General features: G+C 31.5%; 1 protein-coding gene across 1 annotated transcript; it reads right to left on the reverse strand.

Annotated features, from left to right (window-relative positions):
* Positions 1–4152: 4152 nt before the first annotated feature.
* LOC110738629 (ultraviolet-B receptor UVR8-like) lies at positions 4153–11907 on the reverse strand. The gene is made up of 5 exons (XM_021919020.1): positions 11681–11907; positions 10388–10863; positions 6768–6984; positions 6234–6552; positions 4153–6152 (listed from the first exon to the last, which is right to left on the reverse strand). The coding sequence occupies exons 2-5, from the start codon at positions 10741–10743 to the stop codon at positions 5665–5667; spliced, it is 1380 nt and encodes a 459-aa protein (XP_021774712.1). The 5' UTR covers positions 10744–10863; positions 11681–11907; the 3' UTR covers positions 4153–5664.
* Between the last annotated feature and the right edge of the window lie 4071 nt (positions 11908–15978).

Here is a 15978-nt window from a genome sequence, read left to right on the forward strand (position 1 = left end):
TGTTTTTTTTAAAGCAAACACCACCCTAAATTTTAGGTATTTTCATTTCATTCCTTGTCATTCCCTTTGTTCATTCCATTCCGATTACCCCGTGCTAACCAAACAACCCCTAAGTTTAGTAGAAATAAATTCTAGAATCAGTAAAGATAACTTTAATCAGTAAAAATAATTATAATTTAACAAAAATAATTTCAGTTCAATAAAATTAATTTCAGCTTTGTAAAAATAAGGTGGAGAGAAGAGGACCTAATTAAATTTATTAGTTTTTTTTTTTATTTTAAAAAAAATACAATACTAAATTCCTAAAACTATATCTTATTCTCTTTCTAAATATTAACTAGTTTTTGGGCCGGGCGATGCTCTGGGTTATTACATGAAACTAACTGATCATTAATATACATTGTAATTTACTAATTTATGATTTAATTTTCTTGTAATTAAATTTGTTATTCATATTGTCACGATATTAATATTTTGTATTCAAAAAATTACATAAAGAATCACATCGTCATAGCCTAAAACTTTGTTAGGTTGTCATTAAAAAAATTTCATCCAAAACTATAAATGATGTCATCATTTTACAATTTTTTATTTTACTTTACTAAAATTTAGTCAGCTATTTTATCATCAAAAACTTTTGTATGCCCCCGGTTTACAATAATTTTTATTGTACATCGAACATTTTGCGAAAAGTGACCCTTTTTTTTGTATAAAAGTGACCCTTTTTCTTTTACAAAAGTGACCCATATTTCCCAAAAGTGACCATTTTTTCATAAAAAGTGACCCCTTTTTTCACAAAAGTGACCTTTTTTTCCACAAAAGTCACCCTTTTTTTTTCACGAAAGTAATTAAGTTACATATGCAAAACAGAGTAATCCGTATCAAAATCAACAAAAATAAACACAAAATTAGCAATAGTCATGAAAAAACACTACAATCCCACTCAAACAAATCAATTAGCGAGAGAAAGATCAACATCTTCAGTTCCATGCATCGTCATCGTCATCATCAATCAACTCGAATTCATCTCCACTAAATCAAATTCAAACTTTTCATTCTTCCAAATTTTCAACAAAAATCAATCAAATTCAATAAATTTCACAAAGATCTTCAAATTCAGCAAATAATTTATCATTTTCAAAAAAAAAAAAAAAAATCTATACCTAGACGATGGAGCAGATGTGGAATCGTCGCCATTATCATCGGAAGAAGAAGATGTAGAAAGATAAATCAAGACGTTCGTTCGTTTGTTGGTTGCCATTGCAGATATTATAGCATTATAGAGAGAGAAAGAGAGGGGAATAAAGCGGAACGAACGGAAAATGAAGAAAGTTTTTAGTGCGAGCAAGCCGATTTACAATAATGATACTGTACATCAGATTTTAATAAATTTTTGTGTTTTATTATTAGTATCAATTTTCGAATAACAGTCAATTCTCTCAAATAATAATAACTAGTTCTTTGCTTAAACAACACTCAGATATTCACTTAAAAAAATATTTTAAAAAAAATTACTCTAAGTTTGCACTCGGTATTTTTTTTATAGCTTTTGTATACATTGCTTACGTAATCAAATTATTATATATGATACACGTTAATACATAATATCTCTATTTTTATATTTCGCTGACAAATTATAAATATAAAATTGAGATAGAATCCTTTATTTAGTTGGAAATGAACGATTCATTTTATACATTAAATTAAAGCATGAAGATTTAAGGGATTATATATAGATGATTTTCTAATCCTAATGTACAATTATAACCAATCATCTATCTCACTTTTCTTTTTTATTTTTAAAGCAAAGAAAAGAAAATTTATTTATTCAAAGTTGTTGTGGTAGTTTTGATTGTATATTAAAGAAAAATAACTTAAGGAACAAAAAAAGAAAAAAAAAAAATTTTAGCGGGAAATATTTTAATGAGGAAGCAACACGTGTATTTTAGAAATACTTATGGTGATAAATTTAGTATATAGTATTGATTGATTTAATTTTTCTTCCTCATGAAGCCCTTTCGTCATTCAATTTTTATATGAACTCTAAATTTTATTTTTAATATTTGATACATTATTTAGTTTGGGAATTTTTTATTTCTTTAAAAAAAATGGTATTAAAAAATAAACAAATTTAGAAAATTTTATTTGTTCCAACCATGCATCACACGAGAGTAATCTAGTTGCTCTAGTATTCCCTTCGTTTTTGAAATAATCACAATAGTAGGGAGGACATAAAGTTTTAGGAAAATGATAAGGTGGGGACTAAAAAAGCAATTTTATTATATAAATTAGAGTGAGTTTAGGCGCATAGCACCTATGGAAGAGCTATGTAAATAAGAGGGTAAGAGCAACTCCAATGGTTGGGAAAAGGGACTAGCTTGCAAATATTAAAAATCTTAAGCTAGTAGCTACACCATTGTTGCACATCTTGTTAATTTGCTTTGGCAAGCAAATTAGCTTTGTAGAGCTAATTAGCTTGACAAATATTTATTAGATAAAAAATATTATTAATTAAAAATAAATTAATTTACAACTAGCTTAACCATTGAAGCAACAAATAGCTTGAATTGTTGTAGCTAAAGAAGATGATGTGGCATGCCAAGCTATTAAATAAATCAGGCAACCATTGTAGTTGCTCTAAGGAAGTAATTTTTACTGATTCAATTTTTGCTTTTAGAAAAAGTTGACTCTCTAGTGATACATTATAATGTATCATTATGCATGTTTAATGTACCGCAAAGTATAAGTTGTCTGAATAGTACTTTTTGTGGACTATTACGAGTGTTGTGGTACTTTTTAACATCCTAAAGTTTCAACTTTTGGAAAAAGCTAACTATCTAGTGATACATTAAAATGTACCATTATGCATATATAATGTACCACTAAAATATAAGTTATCTGAATAGTTTTATTAATTGCAAAATTGTCATCCTATATACGATGAAATCAATAGGTGCTATGCGCCGAAACTTAACTTATGAAGTATAGTTAGTAAGAGTCTATTTAATACTCCATAGTTAGTATGAGAGATAAATTTTAAAAAGCATAGTAATGTATACTAATTAGGGTTGATAGGAGATAGAAAAGGTAATTCCATGTTTCTATTCTTGATAAACATGAAATGTATCTCATGGAGTTAAAATTGTCTTTTCAACTAATAAAATAAGGATAATTATGTAATTTTTAATTTTTTTTTTTCATCATTTTTCACAATTTAGAATTCAGTATTCCATTGAAGGTTTGAATCAAGTATTGTGTTTTCTCTCCCCTGTCCCTCCACCATTGGAGCAACTTCTGATTATAATATGATTATAGTAATCAATTTCAATGTTTATCGAAATTCAATTTCACAATTTCCGTATGTTAATCGAGATTCATCAATTTTCAATTTTTTAATGTAGTATGTAGCAATTCCAACGGAGGAGAGGAAACTCACAAGAAAACGAAAAACACCCTTTAGAGTTGACTGCCCTTTATTCCTCAACTTTTTCCTTAGGGTTTTCGTAGAATTCAACGGCAAAGCTACCAATAATGGCTACCGAAATAGTGGGTTGGGGTTAGTGTATAAGGAAGGATGAGGAAGAGGGGTGACTTAGCAACTAAAAAAATAATGTATTGATCTGATAAACTTGCTTTTAATTACAATCCTTGCCATTAGAGAAACATTGAATGTTTCTTGAGAAGAAAAACCGGGGATCACCCAGAGAGAAATAACAAAATGTGAGAATCCTAACCAAATAAGTAAGTGTTGCAATTATTACGAAACATATGAAAAAAGAAATTGTTGCGATTATTACGAAACAAAAAGAGTACTCTGATCTGTACTATACCTTCTTTAGCTAGCTTGTCCTATTTAAAATTAAATTTTGGGATGATAACTTTAATTACTTCATATGAAAATCTTTAAAAAATTATTAGTGGAAAACTTATTCACGTGGATTGATTCGTTTTGATGTGTATTCTTTTAAACCCTCCACTCCCATATATTTAACTTGTTTTGACTTTTATCATACATACTCTGTAAATTTGACTGCCAATATCTTTAATCTTACTTATTAACAAAAAAATATGTATTTTTCCAAAAAAAAAAAAAAAAAAAAAAAAAAAAAAAAAAAAAAAAAAACCATAAAAATATGCATGGTAAAAGTTTGCAAAAATCAAAGCGTGTCAAATATTCAAAAATGGAGGGAGTAAATTTTATAATTTTTTTAGTTTATTTACTTACAAGAGTTGCAACACAATCTTATGGCACACAATAAAAGATTTAACAGTATTTGCACATAGTACCTAATCTTTCCTTATATAGGCATAAAATAATAAAGGACAAAAAAATGAAAAATTGTCGGGAACTACACGCTTAATAGGGGTATTTGGAAACAACTACCCACTAAAAAATTTTATCAAAAAAACTACCCCTAAATTTAAAAAGTTAGAGTAGCACTACCCATTTGCATTTTCCGACGAGAATGTCCAGCACGTGGGCCCACTTAAAATGAATAGAAAAGTGAACACATCTTTTTCTTGTTTCCTGATTTTGAAAAAAAAAAAAAAGACAAAAAACGATGACAAACAAAATTGTTAAATTGGTTGTTGTTAATCTTATAATAATATATTTGATATAATGTGGAGCAGGGTCATTTAGTTGTTGGGTGTAGATAGATAGAAAGACAGAACAATAACTAATTTTTGATAGGTCAATAGGAAAAACATAAACGGCACATATAGAGATTCAATGTCAAATTAGAATATTGCAATCAATATAGTAGTAGAATGGACAAAAATAAAAAGTGTTCTATTAATTGAATCTATGGGAAGTAATAATTATGAATACTCCTTTGTCAAAATAATGATGAATACTAGTGTTTATTAAAACTAACATTTATTTGTTTACACCCTGCATTTCCATTGATCTTACTTATACAACATAAGAAATGAAGGAATAATGATTCCAATAGGCAAATAATAGCTGGCTATAGGGATGTAAATATGTAATCGATAGGCAATACTATCCAAATGGAGAATAGAGGGGGTGCGGATTGAGGTTTATACTCATTTAGGCGGGTGGGGATATTTGGTATGTACCTATCATGGCGGAGTATAGAAATTTTAGGTGGGTATGGGAGATATGATATCATACCCATCCCCTTTGCCATCCCTACCTGTATAAATCGTCACTTCAAATTGTGTTTTATACCCTGCTCAAATGATTCTAGTTAACATTATGTCAGGAAATCAAAAGGAATTTTTGGAAGTGTTTGTTCTCATTGACAATGAAAAGAAATACCTTAAATGAGAAAGGAAAAAAAAAAAAATCAAGCATCAACTTTAACCTTGCATCAGAAACCTTTGTAGAAGAATTTTCTAGCCTATTTTCATCCTTCTAGTCACTATTTAAATGCAAATTCTTCTTCTGGAAAATATGTGTTCAAGACTAAAACCTTCAAGATTTATGCTTAGCACAGATGATGATGCATCTATCGTATAAGCAGGACAAGGGGACAGTAACAGTTAAAAAAAGTGTGGCTCAGTTTAGGAAGACTGTCAGGAGAAGGGAAGGTTGATCTTGCTATCGATAACCAATTGATTTCTCCAAGCAGCAAATCGATTCAAGCCTCTGAATAGTTCCTGAAATCAAAAACAAAATGCCAAAACCTGCAAATTAGCTCATGATTCAGCAACCAAGAGCAGAGTGTGATCAAAACCTGCTACAGCTTGAACAACTTTGTACTGCTCAATATCAACTAAGGCTGGCTCTGATTCATCAAATGAGCTGCCTAAGCCAAGCCTCCCATTTTTACCACAACCCCAAACCCACAACTGCCCGTTGCCAGTGACAGCAAGCGAATGCACACGGCCACAAGAAACAGCTGTAGGAATCTCCTCGGCTAAACTTTCCACTGCTAATGGTTTGCTCTCATGGCCTGGCCTTCCAAGCTGAGAACTCCCATTCCATCCCCAAGAATATACAGCTTTCCTGAAATCATTGCCATCCTCTGATGCAGGAATTTCACAGATTGCAAGGGAATGTCCTAGCCCACATGCGACTGACAGTGGACGGAAGCTGATGTCAACTGGAAAAAACCTTAGGCCTTGATTTTCTCTGCCTAACTGACCATAGATGTTACTGCCCCCGCTTAGTATGGTGTTATCACCTGTTAAGATTTTATATTAATTTAGGCAATTCTGAAGAAGTAACCATTAAAATAGAAATGAAATTTGTATAAATGGCTTACGGCAGATGAGTAAGGAGTGATCAAGGCCACAGGATATATCAGTCACTGAAATGGAATGTAGTTCTTCTATTAAATGTGGTTCCCACACAATTGGCATGTCCTTTTCCTTCTCCATACTTTCCAAGACAAGTTTCTCAGCAACATCTAGGGCTTCAGAGGAGGTCATCTCATGCCTTCCAGGTAATTCTGCACTTGAATCTAAGGGCGAGGCTTTGACAGTCTCTCCCAATCTTCCAAGTCTTCCATCTGCTGAATAACCCCAGCCAAACAACTTTCCATCAATTGTTTGAGCAAGCACATGTCCCCAACCAAGTGATACCTAAAAGGGTGTGCCGAAATCAGGTCAAGTCCCCTGGAGTTTTGGAATGTGGTACAAACTGACCCAAATTTTTTTAAAAAAATGCAGCAGATACAGGAATCACCAAGTGGAATGGAAAGGTTGAGTGAAATTATTTTGAAAAGGAAAAAAACTAACAGAACTAGCAGTATATAATAGACTACAATTCTACCTTAGAGGCATTAGATAGTGACCACCTTGGTTATATGTTCTCCAGTGAGTGCTTTGACTTTGGATGGCACAAGAGACTCTGTTATTCCTTTCCCATGCCCAAGCTGCCCACGCTTGGATCTTCCCCATGTCCATATAGAGCCATCATCACCAATGGCAGCAGATATTACCCCAGATGCAAATGCGGATTGAACTTTCACATTGTCTAATTCTTTCACCAGCTTTGGTTCGTTCCATGAACATCTGCTACGTAAATAAGTAACATTATTACTATGATAGAATGTTAGAAACTATGAAAAAGGCAAGATTCAGAGATTAATGAAATTAATGCACAAGTTATGGGCAGGTCTTTTAAAATTAAGTAGTTTGTTAGCATCAATCTCACACAGGGATGCTATGTCAGATGTCACATTAGTCCAAACAAACTGATACAGGCAACTAGGCAATGCACAGCCTATCTATTTCTCAAAATTTGTGAACCGACACCAGGTTTGATGTTTAGCATATACTTACAGAGCACACAGGTTGGTCTGGACTAACTGGTGGAGGGCCGTGGAGCAATGAATATTTTCCACATCTGGCTTTGGTTCAGGACATCAAGTTACATTGGTATCTTTTACATCCTTCTTTATCTATGTTTTACATCTGCAGTAGCTAGGCTCACGGCTCACCCAGGCATAGTCAATGAAGACTCTTAAAGTTGTGACTTGTGACCGAGGTTATCTAATAAGTACATATTACACTTCCAATCACGGAAATAAAGCACTATGCGCTAGGTAGGAGAATTCCAATACCTTTGGGGTTTATCAATGATAATAATTTTTGGATCATAATACACTAAACATTGATACTTAAACAGCTAATCACATGTCCTCTATTAGTTCCAAACAAGATCTTTTGGGATCAATATCCAATTTTCATGAACACCCTTTCGTGTAGCTCTCTATGAATCGAGATACAAGGCATAGGGTTAGAAAGTAGCTCTCTACCAATAGACACTTAACACCTATAAGCGATGAAAACTTAACTTACATGCTATCAGCATTATTTTCTCATTCAAAGATGTAGCCAGCCTCAGCCTTTTTATACTTATTACCCTTGATTTGACTCAAAAAGTCCCAGCATTCAACCTAGTGATTATCCAGGACATATATGACTAATATGAGGACCTAGGTCTTTTTTAAATCTAAAAGCAGTGTCCATAATATGTTAAAATTCTAGTGCCAGATAAGAAAAAAAACACACACTTACAAGCACTAGAGTAGCCATAAAATAATTGTAATTAGAGGAAATACATAGGTGCTCAAACCACCAATGACTTCCCTTTCTTTCTGCAGCATTAGATAGCATGCTCTTTTCATTGATGGCGGAAAACCATTGGCAACATACAGATTCTCACATATTCCTAATCATCAAATATGCCCATAGAGATTGAAATCACACTGTTTCAATCTTCAAAACCTCTTCAACTAATCATGCCAGCCTTCCAAACTATGAGCTACAGCTTAATGTGATTTGACCTTTTGAGCATTGTCTAGATCAAGAGAAGCAAATCGTTCTATATCACCATAGGTCCAGTCTATCAACCAATTCATCTGATAATTTTGGCTAAGGGGACATACAGGACATACTCATAAACTTCAGAAACGACCAAATCAAGCAAACTTCAGGTCACACCATAACTAAAGGAAACCCAATGTTGATAGTCTAGAGAATTAAGTGCTAAGAATGTTAACATAGAGCAACATATAAACAAAATATCAGGTAGAATAATAAAATATGGAATGACAAAAACACACACAAGAATTTTACGTGAAAACCCCCTCCTCACAAAGTCTACACTAGTACCCTCAACAGTGGTACTTATCCTAACCCTAAAAATACCCTCACACTAATATTGTATTTGTCACTCCGTCATGTCCTCCCTTACTACAACAGATTTGTGCTCACTCCAACTCTGAGATGCACTCGCTGATTTTTTTCTTGCTTACTCACTTCTTCTACATCTTTTCCCTTCAACATTCACGACACTTTTATAATGCCTATCCTCCCACTTTTCTTCAATCCTTAAGATGCACAACAACTAGCATATTAAATGCTACTAGGGCTGCTTATGAGACGGGACAGCTCGCAAGCTACTCGGTCCGGTCAACAATCGACTCGAGCTCGAGCCCGAAACGAAAGCTCGTGAGAAGCTCGATAAGATTAACTTTTTTTTCTAAAAATATTTATACACTTCAAACAAGTTTTTAACATTATTCTCTTAATTTCTTATGTCTTAGCTTCAAAGTATAATGCATTAAGATAAAAATAATAACAATATAATTTTTTGTAATCACCATAAGATTTAACCAGTGATCTCTTTTTATCCTAACACTTCGACAATCAAGATTCAAAAGTTGTAAAAACAGAACAATAAAAAATAAAACCATAAACGCAAAACCCTCATACCTCTTAGCCGCCACTCTCTGTACTATCTCTATCTTTTTCTCTTTCTCTCTCCCCTCAAAGCTCAGGCTAGCATAAATCTCCAAAATCCAACGTCAAGCTTAACTAATAGCTAATTGAGTCGATTTCGAGCTTTAAACAAGCCAGTTCGAGCTCGTGTCAAGCTTAAGCAATATCCAATTGAGTTGCGTTCAAGCTTTTTTTTTTTGAGCTTGCGAATTTTCTAGCTCGAGTCGAGCTTAGGTTTTAGCAATCGAGTTCGAGTTGAGCTTAGTGATACTCAAGCTCGACTCGCATCGTAATCACCCCTAAAGGCTACTACCCCAAAATCAAGAACTTATTTTCTACCTCAAGTAGACTAGGTATGACACCGATATAATAACTTTAAGTCTGCCATTTTTTAAAGACTTCTTACAACTTGGACTTAAAGTCCACAACCCCATGCTTCACTAGTTCACTTCTTTCTTCTGGTTGGGATAAAATCACAAAATTAACTAAGTAATATTATTATTGTTAGTTAATACTAATGTTATAAGAAATGAAAAGGAAAGAAGGAAAAATATCACAGAATTGGCTAAGTAATAATATTATTGTTAGTAATAATATTAATATTATGAAAAAAGCAAAAGAAAGAAGTGAAGTGAATGGTTGGGGTTGCGGACTTTAAGTCCAAGTTGTAAGAAGACTTCAAAGAATGGAAGACTTAAGGGGTGTTTGGTTAGGAGCTTTTTGGAGTATAAATAGCTTTTTGGAGCAAAAAGAGCTATTTGACCATTTCAAAAAGCTCTAGTGGGGTGTTTGGTTAGGAGCTTTGTTAAAGAGCTTTTTGGTAGTTTTATAAACTAAAAACAACTAATACTCCCTTCGTTTCGTAATAATCGCAACACTTTCCTTATACATCTGTTGCATTATATTTGCAATATTTTCTTATTATTTCTCTCTTCCACCACCCTACTTTCACAAATATTTGTTAATCACTAACCACAAAAAAACACAGAATAAACTTTACATCTAAATGAACTTGAGTAGAAAAGGCATAATGAGACGAGTATGAGTGTATGACAGAGCTGTCCAACAAGGGGTAATTGCTTCACAAAATTCATTCACAATAGCAATGTTAAATTTTGCTCAACATTTATATAAATGAATACATACATTTAAAAAGTATTATATGTATAAAGGAAGAGGAGTGATTAACCTGGGTTCAAGAAGACCTCTACCGAGCTGACCTTCATCATTTCTACCCCAAGCCCACAACTCTCCTTTAGCTGTCACAGCAAGAGAGTGATAATGCCCAGCGCTCACACTCACAACATCAGCTGGGAGCCCAGGTACCACAGTTGGTTCATAAGCATCAGCCCCAACACCAATCAAGGAAGACGGCAAGCCCAGAGCTCCCTGACTGCCATCCCCAAAACTCATGACAGAAAACAATGAGCTACCATTTCCAGTAACTCCGCTACTAAAGCTCCTACATCTTGAAACAAAAGCAGGAGCCACACTTCTCTTCCAAAGAAACTGCATCATCTCATTAAGTTTTAAATTATGTGCCATATCTAAGCTAGTCTAAACTAGCAGCAGCAGGACCATACTGATGTCTCAATATCTAGTATGTTTATCCATTTGTGTTCATATAGCAGGCCTCTCAAATTGAAAATTCGGCAACAAAGCAACCTGTGCCGCATGAAACAATAGCCAGTTTAATCATCAACTAGAGATAATGGTGCTTTCATTAACCAATCCACACCACTCACTGTTTTGTAATTGTTTACATGTGCATCTGATGGAGAACAATCCATTCTGTAAAGCATTGATTATTGTATAATCCAAGGTATTATCTTTCACACGCCAAAGTTTCAAACTTTCACTCCCACAACACCAAAAAGAAAGGTGAAAATTGAAGAACAGCTTCTAATACATGCATTACCAACAAATTAGAGAACTTTGATAATCTATAAATCACAATGTTTAATTGTTTATAGATATGCCCTCCATCCCAAATTCTCAATTTTAGGCTGAATTTCTATTTTAGGATGTTACAAAATAATATGCCAATCTTTGAATATCACAAGTTTAATAATGAAATTTTCCACATTGGCATACATTTAAAGGCTTAGAACCCTAATATCAGAATAAAATGCTTGTTCTTAACCGTTGTATAAATTATCAAATACAATTACAAGATCTCGAGCAAATTCTATAAAATTGACCAATAATCAAATCAAATGTGGTCTATTACAGTCTTGTTACTTTTTCCGTCAAACCATTTGATGATTTGGGTTAATAGTAATACCCAAAATATGAAAAATCTGAGTTGAAAATTCAAAGTCCAAAATTAATTTATTTTTATTGCCATTTGTGATGCAGTTGTTCTTCATTGATAAACTAATGTTGTATTCAAAAGTACAAAAAAAAAAAAAAAAAAAAATGAAACAAGAAACAAGAAACAAAGAGATGAAATTCTGATAATAAGATTACAAAAATACAATACCTAAGCTATGGAATGCGAATGAAGAAGTTGGAATGCCCAGTTTGCCGAGCAAGTCACAGAAATTGCCTACAATTTCAGAGGAACACTCGCGGTCCAAACTTACACGATTAACGTTTCTAGCCACTTACGCCCCGCTGCTTAGCTATATTCAATCTCCTCGCTTCAAAATAATACTTCCTCCGTTTTTATTTTATTGCACCATTAGAACTTTTACACTATTCACTTGTTCTTCAAATCACTCATGGTGCAATAAAAAAAAAGGGAAAAAGTACTTAATATTGAATTATTATAACAATAATTAATATTTAATAATAATATATAATTAATATTTAATAATAATCATATAACTAATATATAAATGTAATACCCGAATATTTTATGATTTCATATAATATATTTTATAGAAAAAAATATATTTTTATTTATTAAATAACTTTCCTAATCTCACCTTTTTAAAAAAAAAATTAGAGTTCAGAAAGTTTTAAACCCTATTTAATATGAAGTTGTTGCTTTGAGACTTAAAAAAAAAAAAAAGACTCACAGTTGTTTTCCAATTTCCCATAAATTATACTTCCTCCGTTCTGTTAATATTGCAACAAGGAGGAAATTACGCATTCCAAAACACATTTTATATGCTAAATATCTATAATTGTGTAAGAGTAAAAATTATAAAAAGTTGATATTGTGAAAGTATTATATGAGACGAATCTAACAAGATCCCACTTGACTATATTTTACTTAACGTATAACTCATATTATATGGTCAAACAAGAGTGATGAATAGTGCAAAAAGTCCATTGTTGCAATATTAATAGAACGGAGGAAGTATGTGGTTATCTATCAAAGCCAAATTTGTTTCTTTCTTATTAGCTTTTATTCATTCTCTATTATCCATCACCTTAATAATTGCTTTAGGGTCTGTTCTCTTACGTTGAAATTCAGTTCAGTTCAGTTCAGTTCAGTTATGTTCAGTTCAGTTCAGTTCAGCTCAGCTCGGTTCAGTTCAGTTCAGCTCCTAATTTCCTTCTCTTAGGCCTTGTTCTCTTCACCTTAAAAAAAAATATTAAGTAAAAATAAGTTCAGTTCAGTAAAAATAAGTTTAGTTCAGTAAAATTAATTTCAGTTCAGTAAAAATAATTTCAGTTCAGTAAAAAAAAATTTAGTTTAGTAAAATTAAGTTCAGTTTAGTAAAAATAAGTTCAATTCAGTAAAAATAATTTCAGTTCAGCAAAATTAAGGTGAATCAAACAGGGCCTTATAAAATATTCAGTTCAGTCCAGTTAAGCTCAGTTCAGTTCAGCTCAGTTCAATTCAATTCAGCTGAATTCAGTAAATGAGAACAGGCCCTTAGATGATGATTTGCATGGTGTGATCAGTAGAAAGGAGTCAAGTTCATTATAACTCCATCTATTTCTTGCCTTGACTACATGTATGTAGTTCGATTGTAATATGTCGAAGGTAATCACACGAAACTTTGGAGATGTTTGTAATTTATTTTGTATTATTATGTGTGATATGATTTATTATTATTATGTGTAAAATTTATAATTTGTAATTCGTGTGATCAAGTTTGTGTGTGTGTACATATATATATATATATATATATATATATATGATTGATTATTGGTATTATATGATTTGATTGGATATGAGTATTGTATTACTTTTATTGTTTATGATTGATTATGTTTTATTCTAGGGTTCTATTGTTGTTTCCATAGGGAGTATTGTTTTATCGAGGTTTTGGGGTTATTAATGCAGAGTATTATTTTTGGGTTGCGAGTTAATTATTTTTGGGTGCTAGTATTATTTTCCTAAGAGTTGAGATGTTTTTTAATTGAATTGTTATGTTATTTGGGAACATGTGCCATTGTTGAGATTGTTTATGAATAATTATTTGATCGATGTATGAGATTAAAAGGTTGAGAATTATTGTGTTTGTTTTTGGTTTGAGGCTCAGCGTTTTATCTTAGCCCTTGGCATGTTGGTAAGCAGATGATAATCATGAGTTAAGAATGAGGTACAATATTTATTTATATTTTTATATGGTCCCCTACAGTGGGAATTGGCCCGTACGTGGTCTGGTTTAAGGTGTTTTCTGGTTATTGAGAGTATTCAAATTTTTATATTTGTTGGTTTGTTATTCGAATTACTCATGTCCAAGGCTAGGTATAAAACAAAGAGCATGACACACTTATGGGTTATATTAGTTGATTGAGTAAAGGTTCGTATTATTATTCAAGGTTTAGTTGATAAAGGTTATTTTTCAGAGTACAATGTGTAATGTAGTTTCAACTACATTGTTTAATTGAGCTAGTATTGTCAATTATTCAATTATACTCTATATTATGATATGTGGTGATTACTCAGCTTTTGCTGACGTGTGTGTTATTTTGTTGTGCTACTTGTGTTTGCGGCCATGTCTTTTTCTTATGGTGGCCCTGCGACGATCTATTTTGGAATTTGTCCTTAATGGTGAACAGTCAAGATTGTTTAAGCAAGTTGATCAAGTGATTGTAGCTAAAGGAGCTCAAGTGTTTCGATTAGTATGCTATAACCAGTTTGTAAAGTTGCATAAATAGATCGATCACTTAGATTTATTGGGTTGTAATTATTGAGATTTTTGTAAGCCTTAACACTCAACAGGTTGTTGAGTGTGGCGGTAATACCTCCGATTTAGGTGTATGCTTCCGCAAATTTTATTTGAAGGTTGTCTATTTTTCCTTTATTTATTGTTTATTATTGGTTAGTAAATCGAGGGTGTTACAATAAAGCTAAACTTTTAGCCAGGTCATGAGACAGCGACACTTGACATTTCAACTTTTCGCCAAGTGTTGCGCCACGTTGGATAGATTTAAATAGATTTCCTAAGATAAAAAAGTTAGTTTAGATTTCTATTTGGATAGAATTTTAGGATATAATTTTTAGTTTAAAGTTTTATTTTCGTTAAAATACCAATATTTCAGATGTACAAATTAAATTATAATTTTATTCAAAAAAATTATTAGATTATAATTCACAAAAATTATCATATAAACTTAATTTTTATATTATAATATTTTTTGCAGCGAAGGAAGTAGTTCAAAGTGTAAAACATCAATACCGGTTAAAATAATATACTTCACAATCTAATAGAATTTTATTACCATGTAGCTCTGTCAATTAGAATCGGGTCATGAGTCATCTCAAATTGAGTTATTTCAGGTTACGAGTCACGAAATGTTTAACCCATTGCCCAAAGTTTGGGTTCAGGCCGGGTCAACCCAACAGGCTTTGAATATTTATTTTATTTTATTTATTTTTTGCTATTTTTATTTTTATTTTTTTGATGTATTAAATCGAACATTTCCACTAATTCCTACCAGATAGCAAATCGTCACAACAACACTTCAATTCTTAAATAATTTTGTATCAATGATATATTTTAAAATTTGACATATATCTTAAAACTCAATAAACAACCCGGGCATCGCACGGGTATAAAACTAGTAATGATAATAATAGTAATAATAAAAATTAACATTTAAAGATAATAATAATTATTAATTATTAATTTTTAATAATAATAATAAAAATAATAATTTAATAATAATAATAATTATAATAATATTTAATAATAATATTTAATGATTATAATAATACTGCGATAATATTATTAATAATAGATGAAGTAGTAGTAGTATCATTATCAATAATAATAATAATAATAATAATAATAATAATAATAATAATAATAATAATAATGAAATCTGCTCTGCCCCACTCTGCTTCAATCTGCTCCGCTCTGTTGAAATCTGCTCTGTCCAGAAGCTCAAAAGAACATGGTCTTAAGGGATCAAGGCTTTGTTCACTTCTAAAATAAAATTAATTTTAATTCAGTAAAAATAAATTAAGTTCAGCAAAAATAAGTTCAGTTTAGTAAAATTAAGTTTAGTTAAGCAAAAATAATTTCAGTTTAGTAAAAATGATTTCAGTTAGTAAAACTCAGTAAATGTTAAAAATAAATATAATAGAAATTATTTTTGCTAAACTAAAATTATTTTTGCTGAACTAAAATTAGTTTTGCCAAACTATAATAATTTTTACTGGTGAATTTATTTTTGTTGAATAGAAATGATTTTTACTGATTCTCTGTTATATTTCTTCTTTATAGTTACTGATTTTTATTGAATTGAAATTATTTTTACTGAACTGCAACTATTTTTACAGAACTGAAATTATTATTATTGAACTGAAATTATTTTTACTAAATATTATTTTTTTAAAGGTGAAGTGAACATGGCCTAATTCTTTATTAT

The sequence above is a fragment of the Chenopodium quinoa genome, unplaced genomic scaffold (genome assembly GCF_001683475.1).
Source record: "Chenopodium quinoa cultivar QQ74 unplaced genomic scaffold, ASM168347v1, whole genome shotgun sequence".
NCBI classification, from domain to species: Eukaryota; Viridiplantae; Streptophyta; class Magnoliopsida; order Caryophyllales; family Amaranthaceae; genus Chenopodium; species Chenopodium quinoa.

Excerpts from the sequence above, each read along its gene's own strand:
- LOC110738629 (XM_021919020.1), bottom strand. The coding sequence starts at position 10,743 with ATGGCACATAATTTAAAACTTAATGAGATGATGCAGTTTCTTTGGAAG. Across the intron at positions 6,985-10,387 it reads AGAGGTCTTCTTGAACCCAG|ATGTTCATGGAACGAACCAA; the intron begins GTTAATCACTCC and ends TTTACGTAGCAG. Across the intron at positions 6,553-6,767 it reads CTGGAGAACATATAACCAAG|GTATCACTTGGTTGGGGACA; the intron begins GTGGTCACTATC and ends ACACCCTTTTAG.